This window comes from Pristis pectinata, chromosome 5, assembly GCF_009764475.1.
Source record: "Pristis pectinata isolate sPriPec2 chromosome 5, sPriPec2.1.pri, whole genome shotgun sequence".
In the NCBI taxonomy this organism is placed as follows: domain Eukaryota; kingdom Metazoa; phylum Chordata; class Chondrichthyes; order Rhinopristiformes; family Pristidae; genus Pristis; species Pristis pectinata.
In genome coordinates this window covers 56075495-56094174 of record NC_067409.1, presented here as the reverse complement: position 1 = coordinate 56094174, position 18680 = coordinate 56075495, and the positions used below count along the sequence as shown (strand labels likewise).

The 18680-nt window shown below is 38.3% G+C and overlaps 1 protein-coding gene across 1 annotated transcript in view; it reads left to right on the top strand.

Annotated features, from left to right (window-relative positions):
- The window catches only part of calcr (calcitonin receptor), a 103101-nt gene that overhangs the window by 70318 nt on the left and 14103 nt on the right, over positions 1 to 18680 (top strand). The window contains exons 9-12 of the mRNA XM_052016926.1: positions 2728 to 2788; positions 10320 to 10386; positions 16153 to 16371; positions 17034 to 17075. Of these exons, the coding sequence (XP_051872886.1) occupies positions 2728 to 2788; positions 10320 to 10386; positions 16153 to 16371; positions 17034 to 17075 (389 nt within the window). The remainder of the gene's footprint in view (positions 1 to 2727; positions 2789 to 10319; positions 10387 to 16152; positions 16372 to 17033; positions 17076 to 18680) is intronic.

The window sequence follows — 18680 nt, the reverse complement described above, 5'->3', positions numbered from 1 at the left end:
AAAAGGCTCTAAAATATTTGGTCTAATGTGCAAAATGTAATTTGAAAGAAAGCTATTCGAGTGGAATTTCCACATTTATATGGAAACCCTAGACACAGCATAGAACATAGCACAGTTTAGCACAGGAACAGGCCCAAATTAAAGTAATCCCTTCTGCCTGCACCTGATCCATATCCCTCCATTCTCTGCATGTGTATGTGCCCGTCTAAATGCCTCTTAAATGTCACTATCGTGTCTGCTTCCACCACTACCCATGGCATTCCAGGCACCTATCTCTCTCTGTGTAAAAGAACCTGCCCCACATATCTCCTTTAATCATCCCCCTTCTCACATTAAAGCTAAGTACTCTAGTATTTGACATTTCTACCCAGGAAAAAAGACTCTATCTACCCTATCTATGCCTCTCATGATTTTATAAACTTCTATCAGCTCTCACCTCAGCTACTGATGCTCCAGAAAAAACAATCCAAGTTTGTCCAATCTCTCCCTATGGTTAATCGGTAAATTGGTAAGTTGGTTTATTATTGTCACATGTACCAAGGTACAGTGAAGAACTTTGTTTTGCATGCCATCCATACAGATGATTTCATCAAATCAGTGCATTGAGGTAGTAGAAAGGAAAACAATAACAGAATGCAGAATCAAGTGTTACAGTTACAGAGACAGTAGAGTGCAGGCAAACAATAAGGTGCAAGGCCATGATGAGGTAGATTATGAGGTCAAGAGTCCATCTTATTGTTCAAGGGGACCATTCAACAGTCATAACAGTGGGATAGAAGCTGTCCTTCAGCCTGTTGGTATATGCTTTTAGGCTTTTGTATCTTCTGCCCAGTGGGGTGGGGGGGATGGGTGGAGAGCAGAGAAGACAGAATGTCTCAGGTGGGTGGGATCTTTGATTATGTTGGCTACTTTACCAAGGCATCAAGAAGTGTAGACAGAGTTCATGGGGGGGAGGCTGGTTTCCATGATGAGCTGTGTCCACAACTCTCTGCAGTTTCTTGCAGTCTTGAGCAGAGCAGATGCCATACCAAACAGTGACGCATCCAGATAGGATGCTTTCTATGGTGCATCTATAAAAATTGGTGAGGGTCAAAGAGGACATGCCAAATTCCTTGAGCCTCCTGCAGAAGTAGAGGTGCTGGTGAGCTTTCTTGGCCATGGCATCTACGTGATTTGACCAGGACAGGCTATTGGTGATGTTCACTCCTAGGAACTTGAAGCTCTCAACCCTCTCGACCTCAGGGCCATTGATGTAAACAGGAGCATGCACCACCCCCCCCCTTCCTGTAGTCAATGACCAACTCTTTTGTTTTGCTGAGATTGAGGGCAAGGTTGTTGTCATGCCACCTATACTCCAACTCATCGTTATTTGAGATTTGGCCCACTACGGTGGTGTCATCTGCAAACTTGTAGATGTAGTTAGAGCAGAATCTGGCCATGTAGTCATGAGTGTATAGGGAATAAAGTACTGGGATGAGAACACAGCCTTGTGGAGCACCAGTGTGGAGAATAATCATAGTGGAAGTGTTGCTGCCTGTCCTTACTGATTGTGGTCTGTTGGTCAGGGTAGTCTCTAAAGCAGGCAGCATGTTGGTAAACCTCTTCTGCACCCCCTTCAAAGCCTCCACATCCTTCCTGTAATGGGATGACCAGAACTGCACATAAAATTCCAAATATGGCCTAATCAAAGTTTTATACAGCTACAACATGACTTACTAATTTTTATACTCAGAGCCCCAAATGATGGCCAACAGTCATTTTAGAGGATTTGAGCTGACACTTTAGTCCTATTTCCCTTCCCACACATGCAGCCTGACCTTCTGAGTACTTCCAACATTTTATGTTTTTATTTTAGATTTCCAGCATCTGCATTTTCTTTTATTTTGATTCAGACGATTGTGTTGTTTTTATATAGGAACAAAACAAAGTAAGAAATAGGAGCAGGAGGAGGCCAAATACCCCTCGAGCTTGTTCTGGTCTTTAATATGATCATGGCTGATCTAATCTTAGCCTTAAATCCACTTTCTAGACTGTTTCCATAATTGTCAAATCCCCTATATTCTAAAAAGCTGACTATCACAACCTGTAATATGTTCAGCCATTAATGGTATCAAGGGAACAAAGTCTCTGAAGTATATTGGAAATTGGTGAAGGATTTAGGACTGATAACAAGAATGTGCAAAACAACAGTGATCAGAAATTAGTAAAAGAAAATCCTCCAGAGAGCAAAATTAGATGAAAGAGTAGAAAATAAAACAGGTCACAGATAATGTAAAACAAGCTAAGATACTTGGAAAAGAAAAACAATAATTATTAATATTTAAAAATTTTAAATTTAGTCTGTATACCTGCTGCCCATTATTGAAAGTCTTCCTAAACAGAACATGGATCAAATATTCCCTTCTCTATTTATGTATATCCTGCTCTTCATAATAAATCATCATTGCATTTAGTGTGTTAAAATGTCTCACAGTGTGGCGTTGTACTCAGTGCTTTAGTAATTGGTAGTTGTTATAATCTGAGAAGTATCATAAATACAGACTTATAGCCTGTATTTTGCATATACTCACAGATTGGCAATGAATAATCCCCTGATTTTCCTATGTGCATTGGTAGAGTGGGGGTGGGGAGGTTGTGGCATGATTTATCACTTGAAGATCTTTATGAAGTTAAACCTTCTGAAGTTCAGTGAGTGCATTCTCTAACATCTAGAAACCTCTCTTTCAGGATTTCCATTAATACCAGCTGCTATTCATTCAGTGGCCAGAGCAAAATACTTTAATGACAAGTAAGTTTTTCGCTGTTAACTCCTTTCTTCTATTTGCTCTCTCATATCTTGAACATGCCAATAGATGCTAATAAATTCACAAATACCCAAAGCCTTACCGTAAATTTTCATTTCATGCAAAGCTGCAAATTTGAAATGTAAATTTGCTTTCTGGCAGGTGCTGTAAAACTGAGCAACTGATCTTGAATTGTGCTGCTGGTGATGGGGATGGAACCACTTCTGTCAATTATTCTTCCTTGGCTTGATATTTTTACTTCTAAATTTCACTAACTGATTCTATCTTCATTAATTAGACCTCAGATTCCCCAACTGTTGTCCTCCTGAAATCGCTTGTAGTCCTCCAAATTGTATTCCAAGATTCCTTACTTAATATCATCAATGATATTGTGATTTATAAAATATAATTGGTAGTTGATTAGGCTTCGCATTTAGGATTATAAATGTTCACTAGTGTGATCTTTAATAATGAATTCTAGTAATTTATCCACCATTGATATTATACATAAGTTTCCAATCCATGTTTCTCTAGTTTATCCTTCACTCCAGGTTACACTGGCTACCCACCAGCTTTCATGGATAATTTTCACATCTAAGAGAAGATTGAGAAGCTCTGTTACTTCCTATTCAATTTCTTTCAGGTGCCTAAATGCAGGAGTCTGTAAATTAGAGACAAGAGAGAACAGAGAGAGAGGAGGGAAGAAAATGGATGGAAAATTGCAGAAAGGGATAAGGAATAAGGAAAAGAATGGAACGGACATGGAAAAAGAGGAAATGATGAAGAGAGTCAAAAATATAGGGAAAAAACACCAAAGAATTGAAAGAGTAGGAGAGAGGGGAAAGAGGAAATTCTGTTGAACTTGGTAATTGTTCCTGATGATGTTCCCCAACAAGTTCACTGTAACTGAAAATGATAGGCCACCATCAGTCCTGTATGGTGCAGGTGTCAAGTATCTGAAAGGAAAATTGGTTGAGCTGAGTTGCCAAATTTCTGTAAAATTGGGGGCAGGACCAGCGATCCCCAAGACAGTCGCAATTCCTTCAAAGGGGTGGCTAGTGATGTCACCACCCTATTCACCGTGAATCAGTGCAGCATGTGGAAGCCAAGCTCAAAGAAGTCTCAGAAACTCTAAAAACAGAAGTGTTCAGCTCCCAATGAAATGAGCGCCTGTCCCATTAATCAATCAGGTGAGGGGTTACATAGCAGGTTGACCACAAGGCAGAACTTCTGACTTTTCAGAATGAATTGAAGTCCAAATACCATCATAGGACTCTAATTTGGATGTTTTCATAACTACTTCTATCACTTTACTGTTTCCTGTGGGCATTTCAGCCAAAAGTAAACTGCACTATTAAAATGGTAGTGAGTGAGAATCCAGTGACAGTGGGGCAGAATGTTTGCGAATGTGAATTTAGCAGCAGATGCTGCATTCCCAGCAGATTGGGTAAAATATTTCATCATAGCCATGCAGAGAGGATTACGTATCAGCTGATGAGTAAGAATTGGATAACGTCAAGAAATAAGGAAAAAGAGACCAAGCACAATGCCTTGCAACCAGAGATGGTGGAAATCATTTGATAACACAGTGTTTTCCAGTGACTTGTCTATTCCTATGGACTGAAAACCTGCACAGAGCACCCCTGTATTAACACTCCTTTATATTCTCAACCACTCAGCTAATCTGGGATTAAAATAGCACTCAACAAATGTTGGCAGATCACTTTGTCAATACCATACTAGCAACATTTGAAAGTATCTCTCAAATTATCTGATATTTCATTCTTGTGTCCATGTTTGGATCAAGGTGGTTCTGAGGTCTGGAACTGAATGGTTCTGGAGGAACCCAAACAGAGAACATGCCATTGGTAAACTCCACTTAAGTCTGTTACCCCTTCCCTCACTTTGCTGATGACAGGAAGCAACTTCATAGACAGCACAGCATTTATTATGTTTTTTTCTCTGAGTGAATCAGACCTGGGCAGTCTTCCATATGGTAGATTAGATGCCAATAGCAGTACTTTGGACATTATTTAATTCTTTACGCTGAATTGTTTCTTTTAGGTTGCCCTCTTGAGTATAAGACAATTACTTATACTCAGCTTCAGGAAAATGTTTCCATTCATGTCTCACGGGATTTTCTAGTTGAAAACCTCTTTGTTGTTGTAACTATTATATATTTCACTATGTGTCCAGCCATGAGTCAGTTCCTCCTGTATTCATTTTGTGGACAAAGTGCTTTCATTGAATTATAAAATCAATCATAAGTAGATGAAAAAGAGAAATGATTCTTTCCTAAAACTGCTGAATAACATTAAAAAATATTATTGCTATTGTTTTCTTTGAATACATGCCAACATTTGAAATCCAGTAGAACTGCTACTGTGGCTTTGAATGGATCAAGCCCAAAGATGAATGCAGTTCAGCAGGGTTCAGCAATCTCCAACACTTTATACATCTTATAAACTACTCAGGCTGTCATCTACTATGTTATGTGCATTACAGTGTCCACCAAAGTATTTGCACAGAAAAAGAACTTCAGCTGCATACCTAAATACTGAAAGACCCATTGTTAAATTTGCTTCAGATATTATACTGCTCTAATGTATAGCAAAGTGTAATGTAACATACATTTTATGGGAGATTTACTACCAGCAATAACACATACAGCATTCTGCTTATAGGGTTCTGTCAGCACAAAATGCCTTTGGTGTGATGCCTCCAGACAGCACAATGTATTTTAATTGTAATATACTCAGTGAGGAATTCAGAAAAATGTTTCTCTTTTCACAAGAAGCAGTTGATACAAGCATCACAGATACATTTAAAGCCATTGAGTAAATGCATGAAGGGGAATGAAATGGAAGGATTTTCTGATAGAGTAAGATAAGTTAGTTTTGAACATAATTGTGAGGAACTTGTTATGGGCTGTGCTGCCAGAAACTGATCAAGGGCATCTTGTTGTGCTGGTTCCTGAGGCTTAAAAGTATATAGATGCAGCTGGCAATTAGAAGTACTATAGTACTAGTTTATAATGAAAGAGGGGCGGTATACAGAAATAAGTCTTACTGAAATTGCACGGGGCTTTGATGAGACTTCACTTGGAGTTTTGTGTGCATTTTTGGTAGTGATAATGATATACCTGTGTCAGAGTCACTGCATTGTAGATTCACAAGATTGTTTTCAAGGTTGAGGGGATTGTATGAAAAGACGTTGAGTAAAATTGCTCTATAATAACTGGAGTTTGGAAGAAAGGGAGGTGATTTTACTGAGATATGCACTGAAGAGGATTGGCAAGGTACATGCTGAGTGCCAGATTCCTCTAAATGGATAGTCTCAAATTAGTCTCAAAATAGGGGTTGGCTATTAAGGATAGAAAGGAATATAAATTTCTTGATACAGGAGGTTGTTAATCTTTAGAATTTTCCACCTTAGAGGTCCATGAATATATTAAGTTTTGAGGTTGATGGATGTTTTGACACCAAGAGCGTCAGAGTATACATGGACTGGATAGGAATGTGGATTTGAGGCACAAGATCAGCTATCTTATTGAGTGGCAGAATAGGGTCAAGAGACCTACTGCAGCTCCTATTTCTTATCTTTAGATTTATAGTGAGAATCTGTTGGAGTAGCTGAGCAATTTTGATCTCTTTGATCTATTTATATTGTAAGTGCTACATGAAATATTCCTATGTTATATGGCAAGCCATCTAAGAGGGATTTAATTCTCAGCAGACCAACAAGGGAGTGGATGGATGTTTTAATTCCAGACCAGCGCCACTCTGTGATAGAATGGCACAGCGGTGCTTCAGTTTCATGGGTATTGTAAGATCAGATGCACTATTAGTAAAGCAGATGCAGGCCCTCAGCATTCACAGAGATTTATTCCTTACATTTGGAAAAGTCTCAAGGAGAGATTAAATGGGCAGATATAGAGATCTGCTCCATTGCATTTCTATTGGTAGAACAGGCCTTCCATTATTCTGATCTTTGTATCACTTGTCATGGTTACAGTTTACAGTGCAGTACTGGAATTGTAATTGTTAGTATTAACATACAAAAAGTTAAATATATTTTGTTTAAAAAAAAATGAACTCACAATGATACAGTTAAGTGCAGGGCACAGAGAAGCACTGGTGCTCATTATGGTTGCTTCTGTGGCCCAAGTGTACTGTTTCATTTAATTAAGCTCTGTGATCTCCCCTGACCTAATGAATGCAGAACATAAGTGGGGAGCACACCCTACTACTGGTGTAACGTCAATAATAAAATATACTTATTAAAATATGGATCTGTTTTGAATTCCAATGAGGCACTGAGTTAGAAGTTGAAGTGAGCACTGTGACATATTATTAAAACTTAATATTTTGCAAGCTAAGGGAGTGTTAAGGCAGCAGTTCCTGTCATTGAAAAAATATGTGAATGATCATTAGAGAGTGAATAAACATTAATTAGTGATTAGTTTAACCCAGAGTTTGTTTATCCATGCATGATATATAGAGGGCTATACTGTCAGAGCACTTCAATTATAATACAGCACTCATTAGGGAGCTAACCTAATTTCTTATCTGGTGCAATAAGTACTGGTAAGATATTTCTAGAATGTAAAATTGTTGGTCATAACCCTTTGTGCACTTCATTCACAATGTTTCATAAAAACTGAATTACCATAGCTTAGAGATACATTAATGCAGAAATTTTTTTGTAGCAATTAATTTTCCAACACCTGGCCCATCACTTTCTATGCTTTGGCTTTTCAAGTGCTCATCTAAATAATTCTTAAATATTGTGAGAGTACCTGCCTCAACCTCCCCCTCATTCCAAATTCCAACTGCATCTCATTCTTCGTTCCACACTCCAACAACTATCTGCGTGAAAAATTCTTTCTCAAATCAACCTGTTCATGCTCCTCATAATTTTGTATACCTCAATCAGGTCTCTGCCCCAAAGAAAACAAACTCAGACTATCCAGTCTTTCCTCATAGCTGAAATGTTCCATCTCAGGCAACATCCTGGTGAATCTCTGCAGCATATTGGCACAGCTAGTAGAGCTGCTGCTTCGCAGCATCAGCGATCCAGGTTCAATCCTGATCTCCGGTACTGTCTGTGTGCAATGAATCATGACCACATGGGTTTCCTTCAGTTCCTCCCAGTTGATAGATTAAAAAATTGGCCACTCTAAATTGCACCAAGTGTAGAGGAAAGAGGTATAATCTGGGGATAGTGTTGGAATATAAAATAAAACCAAAAAATGCCAGAAATGTTCGGGGAAGAAAAAGGGAGTCAATGTTTCAGGTGGGAGACCCTTCGTCAGTGATAGGGATGTAGGGAGAATGCGTTACAGGAAAAAATATAGTGGGTGAATGGGATTGTTCTGTGAGCCAGCATGGACTAGATGGACAGAATTGGCCTTCTATGTTAGGAGATCTGAAAATAATATGGAAGATTGCACTCTCTTCATTGTTATCATATCCTTTTATAATGTGGAGATCAGAACTACACACAGTGTTCCAGCTGTGGCCTAACTAATGTTTCATATAATTGTATTATGAACGCTCTGCTCTTATATTCTATCCGCTAGCTAATGAAGACAAATATCTTATATGCTTTCACCTTATTTACCTGTGCTGCTGCCTTCAGGAATCCTTGGACATGTAAACCAAAGTCCTTCTGTTCCTTCGTACTTCACTGTTCATTGTGCACATCCTAGCTTTATTAGTCCTGCCAAAATGCATCGCCTGACATTTCTCAGCCCATTGCTTCCACCTATTACCATTATCCCAGGAAAGCGTGGTGGTGAAATTCACAGTGAAGTCCAGGTTGCAGGCCTGGCTAAAGATGGTAAAATTATATATTGTTTTGCTTTCATTGAACGAAGCAATCATTCCAGAACGGGAATTAATCCCTCTAACACTAATTCACAATCTGCAATCGGATCTTCAGGTCCCAATTTCTCTCAGCAGCTGGTCTTTCTGGGCTTAATGGGGCATTTCAAGCAAGTTTCCTGTGGAAGCTTTGGAATGCCCCATAAAACATGCAGTGTTCTGTTGTGGTGAATAAAAGGCAGGAAGAAAAAGTGACAGGGTCTTGGAATGCAGTTTTCCTGAGATTTATCAATGAAGCAGAAACCTAGATGACCTGAAACATTAACTGTTTCTCTTCCCACAGATGCTGCCTGACCTGCTGTATGTTCCTAGCATTCTGTGTTTCAACTCCATCCCTAATTACATTACGCACTTCCTACGTTAACCAACTATGCTCTGGGAAGTCCAGAAATTTGTAGGCTGATATCTTTATAATTTTTTTAGGCAATATTGATTTACTCACATATTCAGCTCATTAAATAAGTTCAGCTTGTATGCTTAACCATAAAACTATAGATCCAATTGCCATTCCTCCCTAGCCAATTATTACTGGTATTAATTTAAGAATTACGCCCCTAACTGCTGCTTCCTGACTCAAGAAAGTGACAGGAACATTCCTAAGAACCAACAAACCACAAGACTGTCATAACAAGTCTATTCATTATAGTCATTATGTTTCATACACAATCATAGACACATTATTATATGAGGAAGAGAGTTGTTACAACTGTGGCATTGAATTGTAGATTGTTGATGTTGTTCAGTAATTTGTCATACTTTCATTCTTGTTTAGGTGCTAAGATTGCCCTCCCACTGGTCACAAAGTCACTGCAGTAGGTTTATGCTTGTTCCAGGTTTTCTGTGCCACATGTATTGAGGATCCTTGTTATCACAGGTTTTTGCAAACATGACCTTAATGCCTCACAAGCTGCAGTGCTGTATGAATCACTGCAGAGCACAATTAGAAGCTGGAGTGAAGTTCAATCTCCTCAGTGGAACTTGTCTTAAAGCTGCATATTTGGCCTTCTGGTGAAAGTACAGCAGATATATTTTCACCATTTTGACTTGATTTATAGTTTTCTAGGATTGAAACTTTATTTTCCCCCCTTTATCCTTATTACGTTTTATTAAGAATGTAACTTTTTCCTTACAGACTAACCTTCCTGCTCTGCATTGCCTGACATGAAGATGGACTCTCCTTTTGGTGGTAGAGGGGCAAAAACAATACTGAAGAATGAAAGAAAGGGAGAAAAAAAAGGGACAAAAATAGAAAGGGAGGAAGGGTCTAAAGCAAGTGGCCAGTCAGAAATAATCTGTTTTACAAGCCTGTCAAAACTGAAAGTTACACTGAGGTGTGCAAGTCCTGAATGAGGACTTGATCCCTTACCTTTCTGGTAAAGGCAAACTAAGACAAAGTTAACCCATCAGTTTGAAGATTCAAATATTAAACCTGGCTTCAGCCTGTTTAAAAATAAAAATTGCCGATGAATTGGTGAGCGAGAGCACTGTACATAATAGAACAGATATTTCCGTTTTGAATCTCTACTGCCCTGACACAAAATCACTTCAATGGAACTTTACCGAAGCATTAAGCCACTTTCACTTCCATCACCTTTTCAGATATAAATGTAATTGTATATGTCTTTCATATTTCCATTTCTATTTCTTGCAGTTGCTGGATAAGTGTTGAAACTCACCTACTTTATATAGTGCATGCCCCGGTTGTTGCAGCTTTGTTGGTAAGGATTTCAGTTCAACAGTTAATACACAGTTGCGCGGCTATAGTTGTGGTACTTGTGGCAAAGTATTATTATGAACAATTTTACAGGATGCACTTCATTCTCTAAAACATAAGTATGCCTCTGGCCATTGCTATATAATCCCTTTAATAAATCAATGCAATTACTAGAAACACCATACTGGTTATAAATAGATTTGGAGTCAGAGTTACATTTTTTAAATTGTTTTTGGCCCTGTATATCAATGGAGTGGTGTAGTTTGGGGTAAGTGCCAAGATACACTATTGCTGACACCACCAGAATTAGCTCTCTCTTTCTTGTACTAATATTAGGTTCTCATGCAGGTAAGACTGCATTAGTGGCACCCTATATTACCAATAGACTGGAAAGTCTGACAGAAGTGAACAAGCCTTCCTCAATTAAGGAGACCCTATTCTTCATCCAAGCTTCCCTAAATAACTATGGCCGCGTTTGGCAGATATTCAATCCACAACAGTTCATGTAGGTATTTCAATGCCACATTGAGATCCAGATTATCAGGTCCAATTTCATCTGCCCATTCCAATTCTATTCCCAAAGTTATGACTGGAGAGTATAGGAACAGCTTTGCATCTTCAGGGCCAATTTATCAGTTCTTTTAAATATATGCAACATTTTTACTAAGAGTCTACCGTGATTTATTTCGAACTAAAAAAATCAGACTTTCAGAAAATTGTTGATAGAACACTATATTGGCATTAATAGCAGTTTTAATCCTGTTGTTTCTATGAGCCAAGTTGTCCAATAAAAGAAGTAATTTAAACGAAGGTACGGTGTTTGATGTTTCCAGCTGCAGATATATTATTTGTGGGTTTGTCAGTTTGTGGTTGCCACTCACGAACATTACAGTACTTTTTTCAGGAGCGTTCTCTATTAGCATACCAAGGATCATTTACAAGTTCAGGTTACTGTCAGGAAGTCTTACTCACCGGCAGTGACTGTCAGAAATTCCAACACTAGTTTCCTATGATTTTCAAATCTTTACTTCAAAAATTTTAAGCATTGCGCACTTAAATTTTTTCATTGCCAACTGCCTGTAGGCAAAGTTCCCTGCTGGAAGTTTAAACCCATAATGTCACTACGTCTGCACTTGAGCTGTTGGACTCTGTGTTGCAATTCAAGCTTTGAAAAGCATTGTTGAGCTGACTACAGAGATCTTGCAATAAAATGCATTTAGATGGTTTCAACCATTCGCTGGTGGATAAGATGACCATTTTAAAAACAGCATGAATATTTTGGAATATCTATCGTAATCTCTCAGTTGCGGCTCTAGGTGGATTCATCAAGACTGAACAGTTCTGAAATGGTTCTATCCACTGGGACATTTAACCTCAGGCACAGTCTGTATATCCCAGTAAGCTGCTTGACTAGAATGTTTGGTTCAATTGATAAATCAGACTGACACTGTGGTGAGCATGTTTCCCTGTCAGTGCTTGGCATCTTTGATCTTACTAAGCTCAGTTAAGAGAAGTATAAAATAATATCAATGGTCGACAGAAAGGGAAAATGGAAGGGGGTTTACAAACATGTACAATATGTAAGGACAGGAACACTTGGAAGAAGAGCCAAATGTGCTTTGGTGGAGAAGGACAATAGTGATTAATATTTTCATTGCAGATTTTACAGTGTAAGTGAAACTGGGTGTGCACACACCTGCATGTTATAGCCATTTGCCCCTTCATTAAATTTCAGGCTTTTTGCTCAAGCAATCCACTTAGGTTCCATGTCTGTAACTCTCACAACTGTAAAACAACATGTAGGGTTCAGCTTAGAAAGATACAAAGTGCACAGAAATTAACCTTAACTACCTCCTGTGGCCCATAATCTGGCTATGCAGAGGAGTCTTGTCCTCTGATACACCTGGTTAGGAGTAATGTGGCTTGCATACATGGTCATTATTGGTCTACTGCTTGATGTGTTGCTAAAACTGAGAATATGAACACACGTCTCATGCATTAGGAGCAATTGATGCTGCACAATTAGATGCAGCTAACAGTTTTATAGAATGGGATAGCATGTATTGAACAATGAAAAATACATGCTATCCCATTCTCCAAACTCTGTTAGCTGCATCTAATTGTGCTGCATCAATTGCTCCTAATGCATGAGAAGTGCATTCAGCATCCTCTGCAGTTCTGTCAGTGATGTACTTTCCCTCCTCAGTCTCTTTTAGACGTGGCTGGTCACACATTCCCTATTCCAAATGTTGCTCCTCTGTTCTCCAGCCCAGTGAGACTTACCTATCTAGTCTTACCTCTCCAGGCATAACCTGAGCATTTTCAACAATGGCTTTCCTTCCTTTCCATTGTCACTGGAACCCTCCAAAGATCTATCCTTTGTAGAGATGTGAAACCTTGCAAAATCAGGGCTCCTGTGTGAATATCCCCAACAGCAGCTTATAATGGAGAAGCTGAAAGTCATTCAATTGTGAAGGAAAGTATGAACTGCTTCAGTGAGGAAGAGACAGAAAAGCTTCCTTATCTTCAGCTCTTTGGGAAATATATGTGATTCAGCACCAGCATTTTTCAGTGTGAAGATAATCTTTTAAAATCTCTTTAATGCATAAGGATTGAGAGCTAACTGTGGTTCATGACAATGTCAAATTTATGCTCTTAAAACTCTGGGTGACAATGAATGACATCAGAAAATTGGAGAGAGATAGCACAATGAAAAAAATAGGCTGCCTATCTTTATTTTTCCAATCCAAAACAGCTAGTCTTTATTGTTTTTTGATATGGATTTTACACTATGCTGAAAATTGAAAAAAATCACCATTTAAGTGAAGAGGAAAGACATAAACCATCCTTTTAAACAATGGTAACAAGGACTGTCACTGACTGGAATTGAATACCAGTGATTTTAATCATACATATTAAAAACATATTAATTATAGGAGACCCTGCAATCAACTCAGAACTCTACACACAAGCTTAAATCAGAGATAGGTACACACTCCAACCTATTCTAACAGCTCTCTGCTCAGATAACAACATCTCAGAGGAATACTGACTTTACATTTCATTGAGGTTAAAAAAAATGGTTCTCTTGGCTTAATGAGAAAATGTACGAAACATATATTGCTTGTTCTAACTTTTAAAACAGAAACTTAAATATAAGGCATATAGAAGAAAATGGTGATGCAATATTATCAATCAATTAATCACACACAGCATGAGGATTGGACAAATGGACAATTCTGATTAGTGCACTTTTAATAGACTAACTGATCAGACCCAATGGGAATATAGGTTTTATTTTCATTAGGTAAGGGTGATATTATTCTTTTGACGAAAAGCCAGAGTATAGATATCTTTGTTTTCCAGTAATTAAGGACTCAGAAGTGAAATCAAATTATGAGGAATTCCATGATTCAAAGCTGCTTGTTTCTATAGCATGCAGTCAAACAGCTATTCTCCCATTTTCAGTGAAAGGAGTTGCACATTCATTGCTTCCTATTTCTGGCACAGTTTAATTTCCAAATGACAACATATACACAAACTCTAGTTTGTAAGCTCATCTAAGTGCTGCCAGAATTTGAAAAAAAAATTACAAATTGAGTGCTTGTGATATGTTAAGATGAAAGGATATTTTTTCAAGTTATTGCAGTTTCATTCTATTCCTATGTAAATGAAACCAGACCCTCAGCTTTGTAATATCTTAACTCAGTAAATCCTCCTTTTGTTTAAAATGTGACATTTTGTACCCTGTTGAAATCTTTATAAAAGAGGATCTGCTGTCAGTTAAAATTGTCAGTTAAGGCTGTCAGAGTAATTCACCACATCATTTTACAAACCTATTTCAAAGTGTCACTTCTAACTTCTAGCCTGATTGCCTTTACAATAGACTGTGTTGTTGCATTAGTAAGATTCTTTTCCTCTGCTGTTGAAATATCAGTTATTAGACCATTTTCTTACAATTTCCTAATAATAATCCTGTTTATTCAGATGTGTTCAAATGCTCCAACTGTACAGATGCTATCAAGGCAGGTAGTGGTGTGGTATCATTGGCAAGGCCAACATTTGAGTGCTCACTCATCCAATGCTGTCTCTCGGCTGAGGTCACTTAGAGATATATAATGATGAAGCAAATTATATTAGATCCATGCGCTCAATATTTATACATAAAATCTGCTGTCTAGGATGCTAGCTGTAAAGAGGAGCTGTACCAACAAATGCCCTCCAACACCACCACCAACATCCTTAATTGTGTACCTCTGTACAAAGGCTTACAAACTAAGATCTCTATGCACCATGAACGAGCAGATCTCCAACTTTCACTTCCTGCATGAAAACATAAAATTCCTAACTATCTGTTTGTATGAAGGAGTTGGGGAGACTGGTTAAGTGAGCTGGAAGCTAATCTGACAACAGATGTCTTCTCATCAGGTCCCATGTTAGGGGGGAAGCTACATTTTTAATTAAAATTGTGTTTGCGCATTAAGGGTGTTAGACTGTTCTATTTTTTGATGATGCTCAGTTGTACCCAATGTAAGACTAGTACAATTCATCTCACTCACCATACCATCGCCCAGTCCAATACCACTTGGAAATGAGTTCAAGAGATGGAAATTAGCCATGTAATGTGTTTTCTCAACCTCACTCTTAGCTCTGCCACTAAGGCTAAGCCCAATATCATTGGTCATGTAAAGAGTGGGGGTATTACAAAGTCAACAAAAAAAATCACAGAATTGTTCAAATTCAGCACAATTGGGTCCTGCACTTTCAGATGAGTTTTGGGGGACAGCCTAGCTTTTAAAATGTGCTGTTGCCTCTTGAGTAAGCTTGGTGTATTTAGTTTACTGACCATTGGCAACTTGATCATTTTAGATCTGTTATACTTGAGTCAAGCTTTTGTATTCAATTATTAGATTTGAATATAACTCTGAAGTGACCTCAGCCTAGAGACAACACCGGATGAGTGAGCACTCAAATGTTGGCCTTGCCAACGATACCACATCCCATAAATAAACTAAATAGAGATTCTGTGCTAAAGATCCGTCTGTCTGAGTTCATATGGATCCTGGTGGCTTCTTTATGCCTCTTTTGTTATTTCATATTTATCTTCATTTGATCTTTTTTGACATTTGAGAGATAAGGTAGATGGAACAAAATGATAATTTTTCTCTTGAATGAAGTGGCTACTTATTAACTTGTTAATTAATGCATTTGTTGAGGATGCAGATTATAGTCAATTAAAATTATTTAAGGATATCCATTCACCTATCAAACCCATGCCTTCCACAGACCATCCACATGGATTTTACTGTGCAAACTTTCACCATAATCTGTAAAAGTCATGGAACAAAATGAAATTTCCGTACTTGTCACAGTAAAGGTTTCATTTTGAAATATTGTTTACCAATTACAATTGCTATGCCAATTAAGGTCCTTCAATGGAATGATTAGATAAGAGTGTATGTGTGATTTAGTTGAGCATGTCTATTAGTGCATTATGGATAACCATGCCTTTGGAATTTCAGGAAAAGTGTATTGTTTAAATTTTTGCTGGAATTTAGAATTGGTGGTGGTGGGGTGAGTTGAAGGAGGAACATATGAGTTGTACTAATATTATTATTTCAGCATTTGGAAGCCAATATTTCTCTTAATGTTTAATATCATACAACTCCAAACTTGTGTTGAGCAGTATCTTATTTCTTGCAATCAGTAAAACTTCATCAAAGCTTGTGCCTGCTTCTAAAAACGTCCAATGTTTCATTGTCATTGGCAGGTGAACTTATTCTTCTTGCTCAACATAGTCCGTGTCTTGGTTACAAAGTTGAGAGACACTCACCGCACTGAATCCAACATGTACATGAAGGCTGTCAGGGCAACTTTAATACTTGTGCCGCTGTTGGGTATTCAGTTTGTTATTATTCCTTGGAGACCAGAAAGCCGATTGGCTGGAGAAATCTATGACTATACTATGCATATATTTATGCATTACCAGGTATGCAACTGGGCTGTTTTAAATATATCTTTTGAGTATGTTGAATGCAATTTAGTTATAGGCAGTAATCTATAACTTACATGAGCCGGAACCTATAAGGAAGTGCTGGTAGTTCCACGCTAAACATTTGCCACCTCTAAGTGTCAGGAAATTTTGGACTCCCATTCATTCAAGTGCCTTACTTGCAGGCTGAACTCCACCAGCTATGTGCAGTGGTACAGCACAAACATTCCATAATTCCACAGTACTTATAAAGGGTACCTGTCCTCTGAACCTAAGCAGATCAGCCATGATCATATTGAATTGCAGGGCAGGCTTGAGGAGCCAGCTGGCCTATTTTCTTGTGTTTTTGTGCAATGATTTGCCGATTACCATGCCCATTCTTCTGTTCAGTGGTAAGGCTCCAACATTGATAAAGAAGCTATGTTTCCTTTAAACTGTAAAATTTCAAAGTATTTGTGACCGGTACAAATTAAATAAATGATGAGCTTCTTGTACATCTTCCAGGAAAGTACTTTAATGGAAAGCATCATGGGATATTTTACTATAATAAAGACACCATATAAAATCCAACTGCTATTCTTGGCGGTTTAACTTCCATTGCTTACTAGTTGATTATCATTTAGTGCATATTCATTTGTACGCATTATTTTCTTCCGCAGGGTTTGCTGGTGGCCACTATATTTTGCTTCTTTAATGGAGAGGTAAGCACAATATTGCAACGAGAGTCTGAACAGCTGAAACTGCATCTGTGTGCATCGTGCTGTTAATAGGTATACAGAGTTAAATGGCACCTTCCCGGAATGAACTGAAGTATGCTAATGCAGAGATAGAGAAAACCAGTATTAGTTGGAGAATCTGAACATTTAACCAACCCAGATAGATTAACCCAGTATTCTGGTGCACCCTTTGAGCTGATATTACAGAAGAAATGTTGAAGTGAGCCTTCACTTGATCTGTGCGATGGATGTAAAAGATCCCATTTTACTGTTTTGAAAAGAGCAAGGGAGTTATCCCTGGTATTGTGATGAATATCTATTGTTTAATCAACATCACAGAAACAGATGATCATTGTCATGTTCTTGTTTGAGGAGGCAGATTGACTCTTCCAGCGACCTTCTATTTAGGAAGACATCCCCCAGCAATTTCAATAAAGAATATTAGGAACTACTGAGGATTCAATGAGACAAGAGTAGAATGGCAAAGGCAGAGTCAAAGGGAAAGGCTTTGAAGGCAGTGAAGGTGAGCTTTTTAGGATATTAAGGGAATCGGGGGGGATACAGGGTTAGTGTACAAAAGTGGCATTGAGGTGAAAGATGATCCACGACTTCATTGAATGGTGCAGTAAGCACAAGGAACTGAAAGGGCTATTTCTTATGTTCAAAAGGAATTGCAGAGAATGCCAGAGGTATGGACTGAAATAACATATACCAATAATGGCATAAGGGTAGAAGGGGATGAATAGAAGAGCAGAGAACTGTGGCAGATATTTAGGCTGGAGGAGAATATAATGACCTTATGGGACAAAGCTAAGGAGAAATTGGAAAGCAAAGATAAGAATCTTGATAACAGCACACTGGAGCCTGAGTGAGTAAAATTTAGATAAGGGGGAAGGAATGGAATTGAGGGAAATGAACATGCAGGCTTCAGTATTTTACAAATAACATTTAGAGAATGACATGGAAATTTGAAGTGTTTGGATGCTGTAATGTGCTCATCTGGACAGTGCAGATGATTAATGAGCTCCCTTATAGAGTAAGGACTTTTAGAAAAATCAAGATTGTGGCCAGAATGTATAACATTAAGCATCCTGCTGACTGAAGGCTTTTCTTGTGAATGCTGGTGGTAAGCCAGAACATTTTAGGTGGACTCTCTGTTTCCCACTTATGTCACCACTCCCACCAACCTTACTCATCACTTCACCATCCCAGTCCAGTTGGAATTTTCTGTCTGCCTTTAATTTCACTAATTAGCTGCAGTATTTCTTTATGCAGCAACAAACAATTTGCTGGAGGAACTCAGCAGGTCGAGCAGCATCTGTGTGGGGAAAGGAATTAAGATGTGCTTCACTCACTGAGTTCCTCCAGCAAATTGTTTTTTACTTCTGATTTCAACATCTGCAGTATCTTGTGACTCCAGTGTTTGCTTATGCATGGACTTCTGTTCTTTGTGTGTGTTCTAACTACGATCTGATCTCACTTGTATGCTTCAGACATGTTTTAACTTTGGCCATTGCTATGGGTCTCTGATTGTGTGCGCTGAGTTTACCTGGGTCATTTGTTGACTTGGAAGGGGATAACACAACTACC